Source organism: Nicotiana tomentosiformis, chromosome 12 (genome assembly GCF_000390325.3).
Source record: "Nicotiana tomentosiformis chromosome 12, ASM39032v3, whole genome shotgun sequence".
In the NCBI taxonomy this organism is placed as follows: Eukaryota; Viridiplantae; Streptophyta; class Magnoliopsida; order Solanales; family Solanaceae; genus Nicotiana; species Nicotiana tomentosiformis.
In genome coordinates this window covers 115,525,060-115,549,271 of record NC_090823.1, presented here as the reverse complement: position 1 = coordinate 115,549,271, position 24,212 = coordinate 115,525,060, and the positions used below count along the sequence as shown (strand labels likewise).

Genomic DNA, 24,212 nt, shown 5'->3' with positions numbered 1-24,212 from the left:
GAGGTAACTGTAATAAGTTTCTGATATTGTGTTACTGTCAAAATCAGAGAACATCTATTTAGTTAGTTGTTGAAGGCTTGAAGCACATCCCATCTGGTGACCAATTCCTCTGTATGATCTATTTCGTTGTCATTTTTTAAATTCTATCCCCGTTAGCAAATTGGAAACAGCCTCTTGCAAAGATGCAGGGTAAGGCTGCGCAATAGACCCTAGGGTCCGGCCCTTTCTGGACCTCACGCATTGCGGGAGCGTAGTGCACCGGATTGCCCCGTTAGCACATTCCCTATTTTATGTTAAAGACAACATGTAGATTGAAGCTTGATGTATTTTCAGAAGAAACTGAGTTGTAAACAAGTAGCCAGTGGGAGCCCTCTTAACAAAAAAAGATCAAACATTTTAAAGAGAAATGTAATTTTTAGCCACTCAAAAAAAAAATAGCAGATAAAATATATATTTTTTGTATATATGTGTATCATATACATATAATATATATATACATTTTTTGGCTAGCGAATGTAAACTATTGTTAGTTGATCGGCCAAGTTTGTATTTTGCCGATATTAGAAAGGGGTAATTGAAAGCAAAAACATCTGGTGGAAAGTGCAAAATGAATTGTCATACGTAAAATGTACACTTCTTAATTTACATCTGCACCAGGAAAAGGCAAGTCCTTGTTCCTTTTCTTCTTGTCAAAATATACTATTCATAGAGGGGAATGAATACATAAGATGTACATAAACAGACTATTCTTGTTCTGTTTCTTGTGTTATTTGTTAGAAGTGTCAAAGTGCTGATAATCATAAGATTGTATTGAGAAATGCACAAAAATCTGTTTATTCAGCAGCAGCAGCAATATGAAGCCAACATTTTTGGAGGAGCTCTATAATCTCTTCATCTCTGCATATTAATTCACACATATCACTATGAATCTCAAAATGAAATTATATATTTATTAGTACTAATCAATAGACTAATATTGTGTCCCTTCGGCACATCCGATAAAATTGGAATGATACAGAGAGGATTAGCATGACCCGGCCTTATGCAAAAATGGCATGCACAAATCGAGAAATGATTCAATAGACTAATATTGTTACAAACCTTGATTTATAAGAAGACTTTGGCACTTGCTGGCAAAATCGAGGTCCTTCATCATATCCTTCACATGTGATCTCTCCATTCTCATCTTTATAACAAATTACACCAGTTGACTTATCTTCAAATACCTATTAATATCATAACAAATTTAAGGAAAATTAGAATACATGGTATGTTGCTGACATGTGACCAGGAGGTCCGATTTCAAGCCGTGGAAACAACTTCTTGTAGAAATACATGGTAAGATTGCGTACAATAGACTCATGATCCGACTTTTCCCTGAACCTTTTATTTATTTATTTATAGAATACAGGGTACTGCTTCTGGTGTGAACATTACTTACGTAGTTAAATCAATACGTTCTAAGAACAAAATAAATGATATAATCGTTATCTCGACCAATTGATATGACTTTAAGCAGATTAAAAAATCAGAAGACAATACCACAAGCCTGTTTCTTGAAGTTGATCCAATCTGAAGCGGACTAGTTGTTGTTGTTGTTGTGGAGACATGGATTGAGATATTGTGACAACTTGCACGCACCTCGACTCTGTGGGCAGAGAGACTTGTTCTTGCAGTGGAAGATGATTTGTTAATTAGAATAGGTGCTGAAAGAGAGTATGTTACAGCCATTGATCCTAATGAAGAAAAAAAAGGGAGGAAAAATTGTAAATGGAGTGCTAGTTTTTGCTTTGCAGTATTGCTGTGGGACTTTAAAAGTGCCACATGCCAATAAGAAATTATACACATTTGTCCGTTGTTTAAAGTAGGAGTCAGTTCTGTCCCTGTCGTGCATAAGTTGGGGCACATATACCATATATTTAACAGAATTCCTCAACCCACATATTAACCTCACTAATATATTACTTAGCACCGGATTGTAACGCGTGTCATCCATGAGGAATTCTATTAAATATATAGCATATGTGACCCAATTTATTCACGTCAAGGAGAGAACTGAGTCCACCTTTAAACGACGAGCAAATATGTACTATTTCATTTACTGACATATCTGACCATTTTCTGTATTATCTAACCAGGTTTTTGTTGGGTCTTTGTAAGCTAAAATGGATGATATATAATAGGAAACTATCAAACCAATAAGGGATGTTATTTCACGACGTGTTATTTTGTAAATACTCCTATATTCATAATGCATAGTGAGTTTCAAGTTGGAAAAAAATGGAAGGTTATAGTACGTTGATTATCAATATAAAAAAAGATTAAACTATAATAAATACTTCTAATAATGGCGAAAGAATATAGATGAATTAAATATGAGATTAAAATATAGTTAATTGATTGATTGATTGAGGTTAGAGGTACGTGGGGGTGAGTCCTTGCGGCGTGTAACTTAGCTTTGTGATTATAAAATCATGTAATTAAAAATAACATAAAAATTTAAAGGTAAATTTATTTTTAAATAATGGATATTGTCTCCATTATTTTATGGAACAAATTTGAAAAAAGAAGAGTGACAAAATGAAAGAGAATGAGTAACTTTTGATGGTGGTGCGGACTCCGTCATGTCTGTCGGTAGATAACATATTTTGTACTTAGTTTATTTTGTTCTTAGCTTGTAAGATGATCATTGGTTAGAATACTAGGTACGAAGAATCAACGTATCTTTTTCTTAAGAGGTTAATAATGGACCACATAACAACTCCTTAATTAATTAAATGTCGCCCTAGAATGAATTGACTTATACAGTATTCTATTCTTGTCGATGCACAATTACGACACCTGTATAGCTCCGAGAAGAAATGGAACAGTGTATAGGATAAAATATGTTCATATTAAATGCTCGCATAATAGAACGACACGTATAGCCGAAGATAGATGGAAAGCGAGGCAGGTGAAAATCAAGTCCGGGGACAGCAATCTCGGTTGTCCCCGAAGAAAATGTTGCTCATAAAGACAAATAAATGTCTGCCACCCGGTAATATTCAATGGAGAATATTCTATAGCATTAAATACATAATCCGTTACCTAGAATATGACGTTTGCGGTTACACATTCTTCAATGCCCCCCATAATTGTCATTTAAGAGGGGCTTGATCTTAGGGCCTTGTTTCATAGGTGCAACTATAAATAACGAGTTCAACAACCATTGTAAGGGATGAATTTTCTGACAAACTTATGCTATATACTGTACAAAAGCACAATAACATTTTGTTTCTTGCTTATTAATATTGCGACTATTGCTTTTGGAAGCTTTGCTCCCGGAACCAAGTTATATGATGTCTTATCTCGATTTCAACGCTAAGTCTTGCATTCTTATTTAATTTATTTATTATTTTGGGATCAAATCAATTCGCTTGTCTATGAACCACGTATAAATTCAACTGTACCATTTTACGAGCAAACAGTTTGGAGCCCACCGTGGGGCTTAGACAATTGCATAATTGAGTTGATCCTTGCATCTCTTACTAACTTGTTTGAATCTTTGTTTCTTAGCAAAAAATCATAAAAACAAAGGCAGATAACGATGTCAACGTCGCACACAACGTTGAGGCCCAAGGAAATTAGACTCAGCACGGAGATTCGATTAGTGATACCCGCAACGAGGGGGATGAGGCCACACCGGTCCATGGCGGGCAATATCCAAGACAGGTTCGGGAGGCAACTCCTGATGATGGTGAAGACGAGCACGTCGTGGAAACATCGAGAATCCCGAGGGAGCAACAAAAGGCTATTATGGGTCATCTCTCACGATAAGATCAGGTCATGACGGAGTTGAGGCAGGCATTGCCGGGTACTTCCAACAATGCGAATGGACGAGGCCCAATTCCTCCGGGTGCTCCCGCAAACCAAACAACACAAAGGGCTGATAACAACACCTCGAGAGGCGAGGTCTGCTTCGACAGGGCCGGGGGAAATTGTAGCGGATCCGGTAACAACAATGAGAATGATCCCTTCAAAACTGAACTCATATGGTTTATGAGGGAAATAAACGCCCGAATGGACCAAATCCGGGCGCACCACCGGTATTGAAAGGACCGGATTCAAAGAAATACACTCAGTTGCCGTTCAAACCAAGCGCGATTTCGGAGTTGATCGCGGAGCGGTTCAAGATGCCAGACGTGCCAAAATATGATGGGACTTAGTATCCTTAGGAGCACATCACCACCTTTACAATGGCGGTAAAAGGAAACAACTTAGCTTCGCATGAGATTGAGTCAGTCTTACTGAAGAAATTCGGGGAGACCCTCACGAAAGGGGCCTTGACATGGTATTCGCTTTTATCCGAGCACTCAATAGATTCCTTCAAGATGCTCACAGACTCTTTTATTAAGGCCTATGCCGAGGCCAAGAAGGTACAGGCCCGAAAGGCCGACATATTCAGGATTGCATAAGGAGGGTCTGAGTTCGTGACCGGATTTCAGAAGGAAAGGATGCTGCTACCGGCCGATGAATGGGCAGGTGAGACATTTATTAAAGGTCTGAATCCGAGGAGTTCCGACGCTTCCCGAAAAACTGAAAGAAAGTCTGCTCGAGTTCCAAGCAACAACGTGGGCAGATGTACACAACTGCTACGAGTCGAAGATAAGAGTTGAGGATGACCAGTTCGGTTTCCCGACATCAACCAAGGGTCGGGACCAGGAGAAGAATAAGGAAAAATCGAGGGATGATTTCGACGCAGACCGATGGTCTTCTAGGGGTCAATTTTTGCCCTATGAAAGGGCCTAAGGACGCGGCAGATGTTTTCGGTTGGCGGATAGATTTGCTACCGATAGGAGAGTTGATCGCGGCCGGAATAACAGATCATTGCAGGACAAAGAGGTACCGGGCTCTAGAGACTCTGCTTACCCCAGATTATCTGAATATAACTTCAACGTCATCATGGTGGAACTAGTGTCGGTCATGGGGAACATTAAGGAAGCACGGTTCCTGAGGACGATGAGATCTGATCCCAGTCAGAGGGATCCTAATTTATGGTGCGAGTACCATGGGACTAATGGCCACCGAGCTGGGGACTGCCGACATCTGCGTGAGGAGGTGGAGACATTACTGAAAAATAGTCATCTTAGAGAGTTCTTAAGTGACCGGGCCAAAAACAACTACGTTCATAACCGGGATAATGCGGAATCCTCGAAAGCAGGAAAAGACCCCCGTCGTCCGACGATCAACATGATTTTCAGGGGGAAATAGATTAATGGTGTAACTTTCTCGATAGCAAAAAAAAGACGAAGGTATCGGTGACCCATAGCAAGAGACTCCGGGAAGTCATTGAGGACGATAATCACTTTCACAGAGGAGGACGCATATGGACTCCTACTACCACACAACGATGCCTTGGTAATCTCTCTTAATATTTTGGATTTTAAGATTAAACGTATTTTGGTGGACCGAGGGAGTTCAGCCAATATTATCCAATGGAGAGTGCTGGAACAAGCCAAGCTAAGCGGAAGCATTATTCAGACCACAAAGATCCTCGTTGGGTTCAATTTGGCAAGTGCAACAACCCGAAGGGAAATTTTATTGCCCATGAATGCCGAGAGGGTAATGAGGACGACCCTTTTCGAAGTAGTTGACGACGATATGGGTTACAACTTACAATATTATTCTTGGAAGACCATGGCTGCACAGGATGAAGGTTGTGCCGTCAACATACCATAAACTTCTGAAATTCCCAACCTCGGAGGGAATTAAATAGATAAGAGAAGATCAACCGGAAGCAAGGGACATGAATGTGATCTCAGTTTTCAGTAGCAAAGGGAAGGAGCGTACAACATAGCAATTACAGGAACTGTCACGACCTATTTTTTTGAATAAGCTGTGCCAGCACCCGATCACTAAATTTGACTAAGCGAACCATATGTGCTTATCAAATCTATTATAACTCCAAAATTTATATGCAAAAAGAAAATACTTTTAATTAATTTAAATATCTAAAATAAACCAACTCCAAAATTTTATTCGTAGTAACTACTGAAATACTGCAAAGATATTATCAAAAGCATATGAATCTTAACCCACCGACTGTGTCTATGAAGCCTCCATTGATAAACTGATGCACCGCTCAGGACATGGGATGTCCTGGCCAGTTATCCAAGTAAACAAAGAAATAACTAAATAATGATGACTCAAAGGAGTACTCCATGAACAAAAAGGGAGCTCACCAATAGTACTAGAAATGAGGGAATTCCTAACCCGTAGCCTGCTCGCCTGCAAAACCAGTTCCTACGTTGTACCGCAGACCAACGCAAGTTCCCAAAAGAGAACATCAGTACCATCCATTGTACTCAGTGAGTCTCAATGACAGGGGACGAAACTTTAATAAAATATACATTACAAGCAAAGATTCTAAATGCATGAAAAACATAAATCTTCTACCAACAATTCTAAAAATAATTACATAACAACAATTTATGAATATTCTAAAAGAAATTCTTTTCTTTTTTTGTCTTATCTAAAAAAAATACTTCACTTTATGCTTCGGGAGTTCCAACTATCCTGACTTATTTCTGTCTTAGTCACCGTGTGATCGGAAGGGGTTTGATCCCAACCTGATCGAATAGGACCAATCCACGAGGTGCCACTCGCTTCATGGTTCTCAGCGCTCATTTGTCATACCTTAGCCTGGCTAGGCAAATTCTCAGCAATGAGACCCTTGGCTAGTGTGCTCCCTACTTTGGTACAAGTAGTTTCAGGAAGTCAACGCCTTGGTTAGGACCCTCGGCCTAGACGATGACCCCTTCTCAGAATAGAGGATACTCCCAAAAATCTTATCTTTTTAAAATTTCTTCTTTTGACTTTTCAAGTCTAAATCATGTTTGAAAGTGATCTATCAGTATTCATAATAATATTCTTGAGTGTATGCATAATATAAGCATGATATAAAATTACTCAAAGTATTTTTAAAAGTTCTATCTAACTCTTGAAACTTTAACATGTAAGATCATGTAATAAAGCATAAAAATATAAAAAATAGATGCTTATACATCTCGAGTAAAATATATAAGCTTTAACTAGAATATACTTAGTCAACATATACTCATTCATTCCAATTACGTACATGTTGACTCTTTAAAGCATTTTATCAAACACTTTGTGGTCATGTTTTTGTGAGTAGAACCACTTTAGTAAAGGTTTATATCCACTCACCTCAAAACTCCTCAATCCAATAAGTAGGCTCCAGTCCAATTTATACCCGTCAAACAATTGATTCTACAATAATTAGTGCATTTTAATTAATTTTAAAGTTTCACACCTAAGCATTGAACTTGCTGTTGATACAGAGGAAGAAGGAATTTAACTATCCAATTCTTCTATTGTAGGATAATTGAGAATATAAAATTTTATATACCTACGTTCAAGAACGAGTTATTTGTAAAGAAGCCTAGAATTTTTGTTGTCTGTGTGAATAGTTCGCTGACTTGCTGCCTCTGTTTCTTGAGCAAACAGAATGTCCAATTCTATTTTCGTATAAGGCTTTTACGCCTTTTGCCTTCCAAGACCCCTTTATGGGTGTTTTTGTTTTTGGCAAATATTCTATTAGGTTATGACCTAGTAGCTGTTATATATAATAAATCCCAAATTGGGTAAAAATTACAAATTGTTCAACAAACAAACAATACGACAGAGAGATCCAATGGCTATTGCTACCAGGTACAATGTAGCAGAAGCATAATAAAAATTGAAAAGTACACAAATATTAATTTGAAACATACAATAGTTGCCGACGATAATGAATTCACATTCTAATTGCAAACAATTCCTTGTAGCACCTCCAAAACTCTCACCCAATGCCTTTTGTTGCAATCCAAAGGAATAGGTATGTATAATCCATTAGTTGTGAGACCGATCAGTTTGGACATCTGAAGTTTGGTTCTGCATTGTTTCAGCAGCATTGTTGCTTCACTGTATCTTCAAATGGATTTCCAATGAGGATTGTGCATGCATTTGATGAATGCAGCAAAGTAATAGTACTGTGAGCTTGAGCTATTAGGACAATATAGTGCTCTCTCATCACCAGATTAAGCATGCGCGCACACTAATACCACTGGACAATGATAAAATACTATACTGTAGAAATATTCAAACAACAGTTTTGTAGCATGCCATGTGAAACCACAAGGCTGACCATATGCGCAGCCTTATACTTATGTTGCAGCAGAACAATCCTCTTGTTGAACATAAGCAGCTGGCAGTTATTGTACAAAAGCTGTGAATCTGTTTTTTCCTCTTTTGTAGTTATAGGTCTTCCCTATTAGTAACTCCATGTTGTAAGGAGTAATGGCAGTACACTTTCCCCCTTTGATGCATACCGAATACAATACTGCATGCTTTGTGATATAAGGACAATATAGTGTTCTCATATCTCCAGACTGAGCATGCATGTACACTAATACTACTGGACAATGATAAAACACTATACTGTATTAATACCAACATGAAGCAGCAGTTTTGTAGCATTTGGTGTGAGCTGATGTACTCTAGTTGTCATTTCGAATCATTTGAATACTGAGAGCTGCCTTGTTTAGTGGCAGTTTACAGGTGTTGTGCAGAAACAGTAAAGCTTGAGCTGCCACAATTGAACCATTGCTCTAGTTCCAGAAGTCCAGTATCCATATTGCTACACACTGTTGTGTATTGAGAGCTACCTTGTTGTTAGTAGTTGATAGTTGTACAGAAAGTGTGTTGATATCTTCTAGCAATGTTGATGTTATATGTTGTAAAGGCAGTACTGAAATACTCATGCAGAATCTGATTCTTACTGTATGTGAATTGTAGACAAGTATTGATGTGCTTATCTGCTCGAGTGGCCACACTATTCTATGTTGTTCTCTGCACAATGAATCAACCAAAATTAAGAATGGGGTTGTGTGGTCCCAGGTATGTGTCTTCTGGGAGCACTGAAGAAGCTTGGCTTTACACTTTCTCCACTGATGTAGCTTCTTCTAATATCTGATTCAGGGTAGCATATTGCTGATTGATTCTGGCTGCTTGAGACTAGCAGAATTGCAGAATTGCTTCCAGTTTACAGGTCCTGAGGTATTGCCATATGTGTTGCTGATGTGCTATTTTAATGTGTTGTCATGTTATATGTTGCAGCAGTAATACTGATCTATACTGATGTGATTTTGGTGAGTGTTCAGAAATTGCTCCAGTATTGACTCTTTTCCAGCTCCTGCAACATATAACGGCCAAATTAGAGGGAAAATTCTCTAATATGATGTGTGTTTTGGTAATTAGCTCCATTTCAGGCCTATGTCTGGCTCCGTGCTGTGTGATGATGTTGTATTGTGTGTTTGTACTGTCAGCATCCCTTAGTATAATTGCCTATTGAGATTTATCCTCTCTCTGGTGCCTGCACACTGAAGCATACACATTAGAGATTAATATTGTGCTCCTAGATTCTTGTGTGTACTGGGAGCTGTGAAGCTCATTGGTTGGTGAGTGATGGAGATTGTCTATTGTTGGTGCTCTTTTGTTGGTCTTTTGGTGAATATCTTCAATTCATTCCCACACTGGTTATGTTTCTTTGTTAATAACAGACTTGTTGCCTTATGTATTTATAACAACAACTAATATATATCCCTGTAATGTGGCACTGATTGTCTTAATCAGTGTGGTAGACCCTTTTTGCTACCCTTACCCTAATGTTAGGGATTTATGATTTATCCATGTTGATGAGTGTCTTTGCTGCTGGAGGCAGGCTTTCGAACGAGTGAAAAATGGAGTTACCTACAGAAGAAAAAAACAAGTTAGCTAATAGGTCAGCAACAACATTTCCTTCTCTGAACACATGCTGAAACAGGACATTGTAGTTATTCTTGATATCTTTTATCTTTTTGACATCTGCTCTTATTGTCCATGGGCAGTCCCATTCTTCTTAAATGATCTTTTTCATTACTAGAGAGTCAATTTCCATGATTAGAGGATGAAGCTGTTTATCCACACAATATAATAAGCCATGTAAAATTCCTTTTGCTTCAGCAACTATGTTGGTTATATGTCCTATGTCTGTAGCTTCAGTATATAGCAAATCTCTAGCACTATCTCTTATGCAGTAGCCATATGAACTAGGGCCTGGGTTTCCTTTAGATGCTCCATCAGAGTTATATTTAAACCAGCCTGCATTGGGCAACTGCTAGATAATTCTTCTACTAACTACATAAGGCTTGTAGCTCTCAAAATATTTGATCATATCTGTCCACAATACTGGAATGTTTGTCAGCCAAGGATATCTAACTCTTGCCAGGAAGTACAGTGTCTTGTTTACTTCATGTATTACCATCTTTTCTGAGATAGCTCCCCCATGTTTCATCTTGTTTCTCCTCTTCCAAAGTTCCCAAGTTATAATGGCAGGAGTTTCTTGGAAGAGTGGCTTTAACTTTGGGCAGCATGGTTCATTCCACTATGCTCTGATGACTTGGTGCACCTGTACCATGTTTATTATAATTCCCGCTGGTTATAAGAAGGTTTTCCACACTCATGTCTGCTGTTTCACTCTTCAGGAAGAGGTGTTGGTAGGAATCTTCATTTGGAGGTGAGCAACACTAGCATTTAGCGACTATAATATATCCATTTCTTCTCCATAAGTCATCAGTGGGGATCTTTATTTTTCATAGTCTCCACAGAAAGAAAGAGATTTTGAAAGGTAAACCTTTTGCCCACAATTTACTTAATTTTGAGTTATTTGCTGCTCTATGTCTCATAATCCTCCATGCACTGTTAACAGAGAACTTGCCAGATGTAGTTGGCATCCATTGAGGAGTGTCCCATTTTTCACTAGTCTGATCAAATGTCACATTGTTCCTGATGTGGTCTGAGATGTCTTCTGGAAAGTTTTGATCGAGTGTTAGATCATCCCAGGTATTACCATTCCTTAATTCTGCTACATCTTGTATTTCTTCGTTTATGTTGAAGTTTTGAGGGAGTACATAATATAGAGGTCCAATGCCTGTCCAGTTCTTCATGTCAAACACTTGTGTTACCACTATTTAGTTCCCAGAGAATTTCATGTTCAACCTCTTCTCTTGCTTCTAACATTTTCCTCCACACATGGGATCCTTTTCTGAACTGTACCACAACAAGCATTTCTTTTTTGCATTATTTGTTCCACATGAAATTAGACCATAATGATTTGCTGGTTCTGAGTCTCCACCATAGTTTTGCAAATAGTGCTTTGGATACATCAAATAGTGAATTTAACCCTATTCCTCATTCCTCCTTAGGTAGACACATGTTCAGCTACTTGCTCCAGTGTCTGCTTCTTCCTTCTTCTTTAGTGCTCCAAAAGAATCTGGCAAAAGTCTTATGCAAGTGCACCATGACATTTTTAGGAGGATCCATAACTGAAAGAATGTGAGTAGTTAGGCTTTGTAGCACATTTGATATAAGAGTTGTCTTTCCTCCAAAGAAAGTAGTTTTCCTTTCCAAGAATGCAATTTTGCTTTCACTTTCTTGATAAGATCATTGTAGTATGTCTTCCTTCTTCTATTGTAGAAAATTGGACACCCAAGGTAATTAAAAGAAAAGTTTCCCTTTTTAAAACCTGTAACACAACCAACTGAATGATCTAGATTCCTTGCCACTTTGTCATGTGTGTAATAAGAGCTCTTGGACTTGTTTATCAGCTGACCAGATGCGTGTTCATACTACTTTAGTACCTCAACAACTTTCATTAAGGAGTATGGATCAGAGGATGAGAATATTATTGTATCATCAACATATACCAGGTGATTCAAAGGATTTATCCACTTAGGCATTCCAAATCCTATAAACTTCTTATCTTCAAACAATTTGTTCAGTGATCTTAATAAGACCTCTGCTGATAATATAAACAGTGATGGGGACAAAGGGTCTCCTTGCTTGACTCCTCTGCTGGACTTAAAGAATCCTGAAGCTTGACCATTGATTAAGACTGAGTACCAGTTATTAGCAATTAAGTTCCATATCAGTTTGATAAAACGTTCAGCAAATTCCATTTTCCTCAACACATGGATTAAGTAATTCCAAGACACCCTGTCATATGCCTCTGCCATATCAAGCTTGATAACCATATTAGCTGGCTTGCCTCTCAGTCTGATATTAGTGACTATCTCCTGAGTGAGTAAAATATTTTCAAATATTCTCCTTCCTTTCACAAAGCCAGATTAGTTGGGAGATATTAGTGATGGTAGAATCTTCTCCAGTCTGTCATGTACCACTTTTGAAATCACCTTATTGATGAAATTGCTAAGACTTATAGGTCTTAGGCCTGAGAATGTTTGTGCTTGCTGAACGTTAGGGAGTAGTACGAGGTTTTTGTGTGTTATGGATTTTGGTAGTGGGGATACTGTGTAGAACTGCTGTAGCATGTTATAGATGTCATTTCCCACAGTATCCCAGGAGTGTTAAAAAATTAGTCCAGTGAAGCCATTTGGGCCACTTGCACTATCCCCACTCAATGTAATTACTGCATTCTTGACCTCTTCTATTATTGTGAATCTACAAAGTTCCGTATTTTGATCAGTAGAGATCATGGTAGGGACATTATTTAATAATTCAGAACTAGTGAACTGTCCTTCCTCTGTGAATTGTGTCTGAAAGAATGTAGTTGCAGCATTAGAAATTCCTTCTTGGTCTTCAAGCCAGTCACTATTAGCATTTTGAATCCTTTTGAGTTGTAATTTCTGTCTCTTTCCATTGACATAATTGTTGAAGAATGTGGTATTTCTATCTCCTTCAGCAAACCATTTCATACCTGTCTTTTGTTTCCAGTACTGCTCTTCAATGCTCAGGTACCTCTTTAGTGCTGCTTGTGCTTGTTGTAAAATTATTCTGTTCTCATTTGTTGGTTCTTCCTCTAAGAGCATCTCTTTTATCCTGACAATATCTTCTATGATTGCCAACTGCTTGAATATATCCCCAAAGGTAATTTTACTCCAATGTGATAGGGCAGCTTTCAATCTTTTAATTTTTTGTTTGAACATGAGGAAAGGGTCACCCACAAAGTCTGCAATCTAGTTTTGCTCCACTACTTCATTGAAAGATTCATGTGTAGTCCAGAAATTGAGAAACCTAAAAGGTTTAACAAAGTGAACAACATCTTTCCCACATGTCATTAACATAGGTGCATGGTCAGACCCAATCCTTATGAGGTGTTCCACATCAACACTTGGAAACAAAGAGTTGAATTGCGGGTTGACAAATATTCTGTCTAACCTCTTGAATATGCATTCTTAATTGGATCTACCATTCCACCATGTGAAGGGACTACCTGTGTATCCGGTATCAAACAATTCACAAGAGTTGATACAAAAAGCGAAATCTTCATACTCTGGGGGATATACTGGAAGTCCTCCAATCCTTTCTTCTTCATTAAGAATCATATTAAAATATCCTCCAACCACCCAAGGGAGTTCCATATCAGAAGCAAGGTAATACAGATTATCCCATAATTCTAATCTTTCAAGTGAAGAGCATTTTGCATATACAACTGTCATGATGATGTGCTTCCCAATTTCATGATGTAAAACTTTGATTGTTAGTTGTTGCTCAGTGTCTATTAGGAGCTCCCACTCCACAACAACATCTATGAATAACCATATCTTCCCATTGATATTTGATAATGCAGTTTCCATACCCATCCTTCTCCTATATTTGTGTATGAACCCTTGTTTCTGGAAAGGTTCTAACAATGCTATAATGCACCATGTTGCTTTTGCATGTTGATAACCCTTTGAAAGGTATGTTGAGTATTGACAGACCTTATGTTCCATATGAGTGTCTTAATCATCATCTATTTATGGAGGCTGCCCTCTTGGGCAGAGTTCTTGTTGGTGGTAGTGTTTCTTTAACTTGTATTTGCATTTTGCCTTTCTTTCCATTTTTGGTTGTCAATCTAGGAGATAGGTCCCATTCTTTAACAACATCTTTGAAGTTCCCAGCAGTTGATTCCTCATCAGCTTCATCTTCCATATGTTGTTTATCAAGCAGAGTTTGTTGAATCTCAATTGGTAGTTCCTTGTGTGTAATGATGTCATGTAACACCCGATCTGGAGGTATCGATGGCACATTTAGTTGGATCTGAATTGGAAATCCATTAGTTGAGGCACACGCAATTGGCATGGATATTGAGGCTTTATCCACATCTGTGATCCCCATCTGTTCTTCCCCCAATTTTGTAACCATATCACTCTCTATTTGTAGGTGATAAATCATTGTATCTTTAGATGCTTCTGCAGTAGCATGATTGTCCTGCTGCCCAGGCATGTACTCTAACAGAGTAATGTCAGTGTTTTGTATATTCTACCATGTGTCATTGGTTTGAAGGTCTAAAGCTAAGGTATGTTGTGAGGTGTCTGTATGCTTCTTATGGATATGCTCAGCAACTGTCAAACTTTCCATTGCGTCAACCCTGAGGTCTGATTCTTGGCACAAATCACTCCATGCTTGCCTATCACATCTTGTTGCTGCTGTTGATTTTGGAGAGTCCAAACAACTTTGAGAGGGTATCTCCTGGCAAGCATGATTCATTGGCACATTTAGAGGTTGAAACATAGCAAGGTCTCTAGAAATAGGTGTTGGAGGTATTTGTGATTTAACAGAAACTCCTTGGCATGTGTTCCATTTTAATTGAGTGGTGGGGCTCTGGAGATAGGTGTTGGAGGTATTTGGATGCATGTTATCTTTAGGCTCATTGATGTTAATTCCTGCATTTTGTCTCCTCATAGAATTCCTCTTCTTTTGGCTAGGCTTATTTTTTGATTTGGGAGTTTGGATACTGAAATCTACAGTTTCATGGGCTTTTCCTTTCAGTAGTCTTCTTATTTGATCATCCTCCTGGACTGATTGTTCCTCTTCAGAGCTGATCATTTCACAATGTTCAGCTTCATCAGCATATTGGTGTAGTTGATGATTGCCAGAGCTGAGGGCAGTGGTAGCAGGGGTTGGACAGTCCAACCTATGGTCAGTCATTTGTACATTAGCACACTCATGCAAAACATGAGGAATCCCAGCCCTAGAAGGTACCCCTTCCTGTTTGTGAATTGGTTTCTCCTGACATACCTCCAATAACTTCATTAATAGCACAATTAACAAGAGGAATTTGGGATTGAGTAGCAAGATTCTGAACATCTATACTATGATCTATATGGGGGTTATGGGGATTGGGAACTTAATTCTGAGCCACAAAATCTGTATCATGCTCCAGGGTAGCTGGAGCCAAAGTTGAGGGATTAGAGATCATATCTGGATGTTTGAGCTCGTTGATCTGCTTTGTGGTTGCATTATTAGGTTGCTGAGCTGCTTGTTGTTTTGGCAAGTAAACCTGTTGTCTTTTATTTTGGGTGTTTCCTTTGAAGTTTTTTTTCTTTTGGATTTGCCATTCATCTTTGGATGTTTTAGCTACTGCATTTTGGTGTTTTGCTCCTTTTGGTGTTCTACTGTCAGTAGGCTTTTATTTTGGTCTGGAGCATTATTCTTTGGTATATCCTATTGTGTCTTCTGTTGGCTTTTGCTTATTCCTGGAACATCTTCAACCTTCTTTTGGTTGTTGCCCTGAATGTCATCTCTGAGTCTAAGTTAGCATGTAGTCATTGAGTGTCCCTAATGTCTACAGTAAGTATAGTATGCAGGAACATGGTCATACTGGACTTCAAGCCATTGTCCATCTCCATTAACATCTTGGTTTTCATCATAACCCAACCAAACATGACTAGGTCTTTCTTTGGTAAGATCAATTTGCATTTTAACTTTGGCCACACTTCTTCTGGTTTTTTGGAATGATGCTAGATCAAGAAAGAGAGCCTTACCAATAGGGGATAACAGTGGGGTGAGTATTTCCATGTAGTACAGGTGCTAGGGTAGCTCAGGAATTACAATCCATGTTGGAACAATAGGGGAATCCTCATTAGGATTGAAAACTGGATTCCATGCTTCTAGTTTCATCATTTGGCCTTGAATGTACATGTACTACTTGGTCCATACTATTGAGTAATCATATTCATTATCCAAGTCAATGTATACAATTTTTGCATTGAAATGAGCAATTTTGACACTACTTCTAAGTTCAGTTTGCACTATAAAGCTCTTTCTAATCACATCCATCTTTGGCATAGTGTTAGCAAATTTACCAACCACTATAAACATGATCTATCAGCAAATTTCACCATGTAATCTTCTCTTCTAAATATGACAGCTGGTTTGCCTTGCTTGGTAGTAATGATGGGAGGGGATAATTCAATAGGAGCTACCTCTGCCTCATGTCTGGCTCTCAGTCTAGTAACATAAGAATGGGTGATTGTTGGTGGTATGGGGATTGAGTGACTGGGTGTTTAGTTTTGTGATGGTTAGTGTTGAGTTTTTGAGGGGGAAGGGGTGGATTGGTCTGTGAATTAGATTGACTGTCTGTATTGCTTAGTTGAGGATTACTACTGATAGTAGGGGGTTTATGCACTATTGGTTGATCATGTGTAGGATTTTCTGTAGTGTTAACATGAAGTAGCTGATATTTTTTGGTGTGTTTTGGTCTGTCAAAATTAGAACAAACTTTAATGAGAGCACGAGTTGAGGGTTTTGGATGTTCTTGGGATTGACTTTGAGCGTTGGAGGTGGGCTTATCACCATTGTCGACCATCTGAGCAACTGGTATAGAATGAGGAGGGTGATCACGGGTTGTTACTAATGCAATTCCTATACCTGTAGTGTCAGTTTCGTTACTAGGAGCTTGGGGTACTGTTTGCTGAGCAATTTGTTCCTTTTGAGCTGTTGGAACTTCATTGATGATCCCCTACAATTCTAGTGAAGAAGAAGGTGGTTGATTTCGACTTCTTTTATTAAATTCTTGGGAAAGTGGTTGACGACTATGTTCTTTATGAGCTTGAGAAGATTGAGGAATAGCAGGTTCATTCAATTGAGTTGTGGAATTGGCTTGGATATTTCGTCGAACGCCTGGTGTGTTCGACACTGCAGAATAATCTTTTTTCAATATTGTAGGAGTTGGTTCGATGAGGTGATGTTTTGGAAGCTCATAGATGTTCTCCACATCTGCAGAAACATTCTCGCATTGGTTTTGGGTGATTTGGACTACCGGAACTCCATTTCCGATCAACTAGTGCTCGCCTGAGAGTTGCAGAAGTTCGGGGACAACGATCGGGGTGGTATAATGGTCTGAATTTTGGTGGAGATCTAGTATTTGACTTGGAGAACAATCTACTTAGCTCGGAATCTCGCAATTTGGTCCAGAATTGATATGGGTAGTTTCTGAAGAACCCAGGTGATTTTTCACTACAGTGGTTTCGCCACCTAATTTGAAATCTGCAGCAGGTGGGGAAAGATAAATGGGATTTACGCATTTTGCTTGACTCTGGTACTGTTCACCAGAATCGCCTGTATGGAGAGCGTTCTTTATGGGCTTTAGGCTTGTCATGTGGTCTCCTTTTTTGTTTTCTCTTTTTTTTTTACTTAACTAGTAATTAATTATACCCACAGTTGATAATTAATAATATTAAAATCATTAATATTCCTCTAATTGTATATCTAATTATTTATAAATAGAAAAGTAGCTCAAAAGTCAATCACAAGGTTTTAAATCCGTAATAGAAGTATAAGTTTTATGCACTCAAGGCAAGATTAAAAAAAAAATTCTATATTTAGTGTGTGTTTGAACTTTTATAGATTTGAGGAGTGTTACAATCTTTCCTCCTTAAAAACATTCGTCCTCGAATGTTGCTAGGGCCTTATTCTTAAGCTAACAATCATTCCTTAAGTCCTTGAACTTCTTAAGTTTTCTTAGCACTACTCACTTTCCCAAGGGACTTAAAATTTTGGCTAACTCCCTAAATTTTCAAAAATTTCGGTAGTGTCTCCCCTGTAAATTAGACTATCCAAAAAGATATCCCGGTCACCAATACCACAACTACATAAACAACAACCAAATATACCATAACATGCCATTCATAGGCACCATACGCAACTCATAAACTAATTACTCACACTCTGGCAAGGAGGTACTACAATAACCAACCAAAATCTAAAGCACAACACTTCAGCAAAAAGTAAATAACTTTAATGAATTAAATGTACTATGGCATGGTACTAAATTATTTAATAATTAAATATACTCTGACAGAAACTAAATTACTTCAACAACTAAGTATAATCTAGTAAGGACATAAACACTTGCTAACTTGTATTTAATAAATAAAATATAAATGCCAACCCAAACCTAGGTTTACATACCTTGTTCCTCAAATAAATAAGGATATTTCTTCCTCATATCTTCCTCGACCTCTCACGTAGCCTCTTTTGAATCACTATTACTCCACAAAACTTTTACCGATGCTATATCTTTTGTTCTCAACTTTCTTACTTGCCTATCGAGAATTTCTATAGGTACCTCTTCATAAGTCAAGCCTTATTTAATTTCTATGGTATCAATAGGTATTATATGTGACTCATTATGAATGTACTTTCTAAGCATAGACACATGAAAGACAAGATGAACTGAAGACAATTCGACGGGCAACACTAGTTCATAAGCCACTTTTCTCTTCTTTTCTATAATATCATAAGGCCCGATAAACCTAGGACTAAGTTTTCCTTTCTTACCGAACCTCATAATTCCTTTAATTGGTGAAACTTTCAAAAATACCTTGTCACCAACCATGAACTCTAAGTCACGATGCCTCTTGTCAGAATAGGACTTTTGATGACGCTGAGCTGCTTACAGTCTTTCTCTGATTAACTGGACTTTCTCTAAGGCCTCACAAACAAATTCTTGACCAATCAACGACACCTCTGTCTGTTCAAACCAACCCACTGGAGACCTACATCTTCGCCCATACAACGCTTCATAAAGAGCCATACCAATGCTAGCCTGATAGTTGTTATTGTAAGCAAATTCTATAAGTGAAAAGTGATTATACCAATTACCTCCAAAATCTATAACACATGCTCGCACCATATCTTCGAGAGTTTAAATAGTCCTTTCTATCTGACCATCGGTCTATGGATGGAAAGCGGTGCTCAAATTGACCTTGTAACCTAATATTTTCTGAAATGCCTACCAAAAATGCACTGTGAATTGAGGGCCTCTATCAGATATGATTGAAACTGGAGTACCATGAAATCAGACTATTTCTTTGATGTACAACTGCGCATACTGCTCTGTGGAATCTGTCATCTTTGCTGGTAGGAAATGGTCAGACTTTGTGAGTTGGTCTACGATAACCCAAATTGAATCATGCTTACGGTATGTGCGAGGCAGACCTACTACGAAATCCATATTAATCATCTTCCATTTCCACTGTGGTATCTCTATATCCTGAGCTAGGCCACTAGGCCTCTGATGCTCGGCTTTGACTTGCTGGAAATTTAAATATTTGGCCACATGATCTACTTACATCTTCATGCCTTTCCACCAATACAACTCTTCCAAGTCCATATACATTTTGGTAGCACCTGGGTGGATAGAGTACCTCGAGCTATGAGCTTCTTCCATTATGGCCTACCTAAGACCATCTACATCAGGCACACATAACCGATCATTCAACTTCAAAACTCCATCACTTCCTAGAGTGAAAGCAGTGATTTCTTTGGTTTTTGACTCCTTCTTTTAACTTCACGTACGGATCTTCGTCTTGCTTATCCTTAATATGCGCAACAAGAGACGATTGCGCTAAGGCATAAGCAATTATACCTCCTTCTTCGGTCTCACACAATCTAATTCCATCATTTGCCAATTTTTGCATTTCTCGACCCAAAGTTCGCCTTTGTACTTCAAGATGGGCCAAGGCACCCATTGACTTCCTACTAAGTACCATATTAGCTTTGCCCGGGTGATAAAGGATATTGATGTCATAATCCTTCAATAGCTCGAGCCACCTTCTTTCTCTCAAATTTAATTCTTTCTGCTTGAAAATGTACTGGAGGCTTGTGTGATCTGTAAACACTTCAGAATGGTCTCCATAAAGGTAGTGTCACCATATCTTTAATGCAAACGCCACTGCTGCAAGCTCCCAGTCGTGTGTGGGGTAGTTCTTCTCATGATTCTTTAATTGCCTCGAAGCATAAGAAATATTTTCCATCTTGCATAAGAACATAACCAAAACCAACTATGGAGACATCACAATACACTGTGAACCCACCCGAACCTGTCGATAAGGTTAACACAGGTGCAGTGGTCAACCTCTTCTTTAACTCTTGAAAACTCTGCTCACAAGCGTCTGACCACTGGAACTTAACTTCTTTCTGAGTCAACTTAGTTAATGGAGCTGCAAATGAGGAAAATCCTTTACAAACCTTCTATTGTAGCAAGCTAACCCCAAGAAACTCCTGATTTCGATTGGCATTGTCGGCCTTGGCCAGCTCTTGGCTGCTTCTATCTTCTAAGGGTCTACTTTTATGCCTTCATTAGATATAACGTGGCCTAAGAATGCCACTGACTGCAACCAGAACTCACATTTTGAAAACTTGGCATAAAGCTCATTTTCCTTTGAGGTCTGCAAGGCTATCTTGAGGTGCTCTGCATGCTCTTCCTTGTCTTTAGAATATACTAGAATATCGTTTATAAACACGATAATAAATGTATCAAGGAATGGCTTGAAAACTCTGTTCATGAGGTCCATGAATGCAACTAGAGAATTTGTCAACCCGAAGGATATTACTAGAAATTCATAATGCCTGTAGTGAGTTCTAATGGATGCTTTAGATATATCCTCTTCTCTGATTCTCAATTGATAGTACCCCGACCTCAAGTCTATCTTTGAAAAGTACTTTCCACCCTGAAGTTGATCTCATAAGTCATAAATTCTTGGCAGTGGGTACTTGTTCTTAACGGTAACTTTATTCAACTGCCGATAGTCAACACATATTTTGAGAGACCCATATTTCTTCTTGACAAACAGGACCGGGGCACCCCATGGTGAAACACTCGGCCTGATGAATCCCTTGTTAAGAAGGTCTTTTAACTGTTCTCTTAACTCATTAAGTTATGTTGGAGCCATCCTATAAGAAGGTATAGATATGGGCTGAGTGTCTGGCATGATATCGATGCCAAAGTCTATGATTCTTTCAGGAGGAAGTCCGGGAAGGTCATCTAGGAAAACGTCTGGAAATTCTCTAACAACTGGCACCAACTGAAGAGCTGGTGGTTCTGATTCTGGATTAATGATGTGAGCCAAATAGGTGAGACACCCCTTACCGATCATTCGTTGTGCCTTGAGGTAAGAAATAAACTTACCTATAAGCGATGTTGAACTACCCTTCCACTCTAAGACTTCTTCATTTGGAAAATGGAACTTGACTATCTTAGCACGACAATCTAACTTGGCATAGCAGGAAGACAACCAATCCATACCCATGATCACATCGAAATCCCCCATTTCTAACTCTATAAGATCGGCCTCGGTGCTGCGACCTTAGACTGAAACTATACAACTTCTACAGACTCTCGTGGCTTTCACTGACTCGCCAACTAGAGTAGATACTAGGAAAGGCTCACTAAGTTATTCAGATTCTAGCCTGAGGTTAATTGCAAAGTTTGGAGTCACATACGAAAACATTGAACCTGGATCAATTATGGCATAAGCATTATGTGAGCAAACTAGAAATATACCTGTAATAACTTCTGTAGATGCCTCTACACTCTGATGATCAAGTGTAGCAAACAAACAGGTTGTCCCCCTCCCTGAGTAACTCGATCTGCACCTCTGCCTGCCCCATGCCCGGTCTGATTTTGAGAACCACAAGCCTGAGGTGGTGCCACTGTAGTAGATGAGGAACTAGAAGGATGAGCTGATCCCCCACTGAAATTATGTCGCAACTTTGGGCAGTTTGCCTTTATATGACCAACGTCTTTGCAATGATAGCAACCGTGGAACCCGAGCTTACACTGACCTGAATGTTGCCGCTTACATGTACCACAAAGACCTTGTTGTTGTGAATATTGTTCACATGACTCTGGCTATATGAGGGTGGTGTCCTAAAATTCTGATTCTGGCAAGATTGGTTTCTATAACTCTAAGTACGTCTGAAAGAAGACCCACCACCTGACTGATGACTGGAATGAGCTGGTGCTAATGACCCCTATTGAAGGAGCCCCGATCCCCTTCATCCTCTACTGGGTGTACCACTAAACCCTTCCACTGTCTGGGCTTTCTTGTTATGCTCTTTTTCTTCTCTCCTTTGTTGTCTGTCTCTTTTTAAGTGCTTGGCGAAACCCACAACAGAGGAGAAAGTTGTCATTCCTATAGCTGCAGCTGACGTGTATCCTTAATGTGGTAAGCCAAACCGCCAACAAAACTGTAGATATTTGCTTTTTCTATCTTAACCATGTGAGGAGCATGCTTAGCCAAACTTATGAATTCCATGTTGTACTCTTGCACACTATTATTCCATTGCTTGAGCTGCTTGAACTTTGTAGCCTTAGCTTCCCTATCCTCTTCTGGTATAAAATTAGCCACGAAGGCCTCTTCAAATTCTTCCCAAGTAGGCGGGCCATCATCTTTATCTCTTTCCTTTTTCCACATCTCAAACCAAGCACCAGCCACATCTCTAATCTAGTAGGCAGCCAGCTCCACAACTTCATCATCAAATGCCTTCATCGCTCGGAGGTCTTTCTTGACACCCTCCAGCCAAAACATTAGATCTTTATCAACTATAGTACCACAAAACAATGGAGGACTTAGCTTCAAAAATTCATTCACTCTTGAGGACTCAGAATTGTTCTGTCTATTTGGATTGAGGTGGAATCTCAGCTCTTTTCTCGTTATGGTTGGCCATGAAAGTTTTAAACATCTCCATAGCACTACTGAAAACATTAAAAAACTGACCAATCTCTGGAGATATATAATTGTCTTAGCTGGAACTGCTGTTGGGGGTGGCACTGGATCCTAAGGTACTTGCTCATCATGATCCACCCCTTCTTCATGTTCAACCGGGGGGGGGGGGGGGTACTTGAACCCCATTTGTAGAGTTATCCTTCCTTTTCTGAGTTGAAGCCTTCTTAGTTCTACCTTGAGCCACAATAGTAGCAATAGTTTCTTGAGCAACATCCTGAGTGTCGGTGTCAGAATTGCGAGTACGAACCATTTTTACGAGTTTTGGAGAAACGAATACATTAGATAATTTCTTATATATCTAAAATAAACCAACTCCAAAATTTTATTCGTAGAAACTACTGAAATACTGCAAAGCTATTATCAAAAGCACATGAATCTTAATCCACCGACTATGTCTATGAAGCCTCTATTGATAAACTGACGCACCGCTCAGGACATGGGATGTCCTGGCCAGTTATCCAAGTAAACAAAGAAATAACTAAATAATGATGACTCAAAGGAGTACTCCATGAACAAAAGCGGAGCTCACCAATAGTACTGGAAATGAGGGAAGTCCTAACCCGTAGCCTGCTCGCCTGCAAAACCAGTTCCTACGTTGTACCGCAGACCAACGCAAGTTCCCAAAGGAGAACATCAGTACCATCCATTGTACTCAGTGAGTCTAAATGACAGGGGACAAAACTTTAATAAAATATACATTACAAGCAAAGATTCTAAATGCATGAAAAACATAAATCTTCTACGAACAATTCTAAAAATAATTACATAACAATAATTTATGAATATTCTAAAAGAAATTCTTTTTTTTTCTTATCTAAAAAAAATACTTCACTTTATGCTTCGGGAGTTCCAACTATCCTGACTTGTTTCTGTCTTAGTCACCTTGTGATCAGAAGGGGTTCAATCCCAACCTGATCGAATAGGACCAATCCACAAGGTGCCATTCGCTTCATGGTTCTCAACGCTCATTTGTCATACCTTAGCCTGGCTAGGCAAATTCTCAGCAACGAGACCCTCGGCTAGTGTGCTCTCTACTTTGGTACAAGTAGTTTCAAGAAGTCAATGCCTTGGTTAGGACCCTCGGCCTAGACGATGACCCCTTCTCAGAATAGAGGATACTCCCAAAAATCTTATCTTTCTAAAACTTCTTCTTGTGGCTTTTCAAGTCTAAATCATGTTTGAAAGTGATCTATCAGTATTGATAATAATATTCTTGAGTGTATGCATAATATAAGCATGATATAAAATTACTCAAAGTATTTTTAAAAGTTCTTTCTAACTCTTGAAACTTTAACATGTAGGACCATGTAATAAAGCATAAAAATATGAAAAATAGAT

General features: G+C 38.8%; 2 protein-coding genes, 1 long non-coding RNA gene and 1 other non-coding gene across 4 annotated transcripts; 1 reads left to right on the top strand and 3 right to left on the bottom strand.

Annotated features, from left to right (window-relative positions):
- Positions 1-591: 591 nt before the first annotated feature.
- On the bottom strand, positions 592-1,870 carry LOC104096865 (uncharacterized). The gene is made up of 3 exons (XR_011412752.1): positions 1,543-1,870; positions 1,102-1,226; positions 592-897 (listed from the first exon to the last, which is right to left on the bottom strand). It is a non-coding gene; the product is annotated as an uncharacterized lncRNA (long non-coding RNA).
- LOC117276903 (U6 spliceosomal RNA) lies at positions 979-1,086 on the top strand. The gene has a single exon (XR_004507168.1). It is a non-coding gene; the product is annotated as a U6 spliceosomal RNA (small nuclear RNA).
- Positions 1,871-11,294: 9,424 nt separating the features above from the next.
- Positions 11,295-12,110, bottom strand: LOC138903260 (secreted RxLR effector protein 78-like). The gene is made up of 2 exons (XM_070191198.1): positions 11,718-12,110; positions 11,295-11,402 (listed from the first exon to the last, which is right to left on the bottom strand). The coding sequence occupies exons 1-2, from the start codon at positions 12,108-12,110 to the stop codon at positions 11,295-11,297; spliced, it is 501 nt and encodes a 166-aa protein (XP_070047299.1).
- Positions 12,111-12,443: 333 nt separating this feature from the next.
- Positions 12,444-13,811, bottom strand: LOC108945273 (uncharacterized). The gene is made up of 2 exons (XM_018771057.2): positions 13,310-13,811; positions 12,444-13,045 (listed from the first exon to the last, which is right to left on the bottom strand). Exons 1-2 carry the CDS (start codon positions 13,809-13,811, stop codon positions 12,444-12,446), a joined length of 1,104 nt encoding a protein of 367 aa, XP_018626573.2.
- Between the last annotated feature and the right edge of the window lie 10,401 nt (positions 13,812-24,212).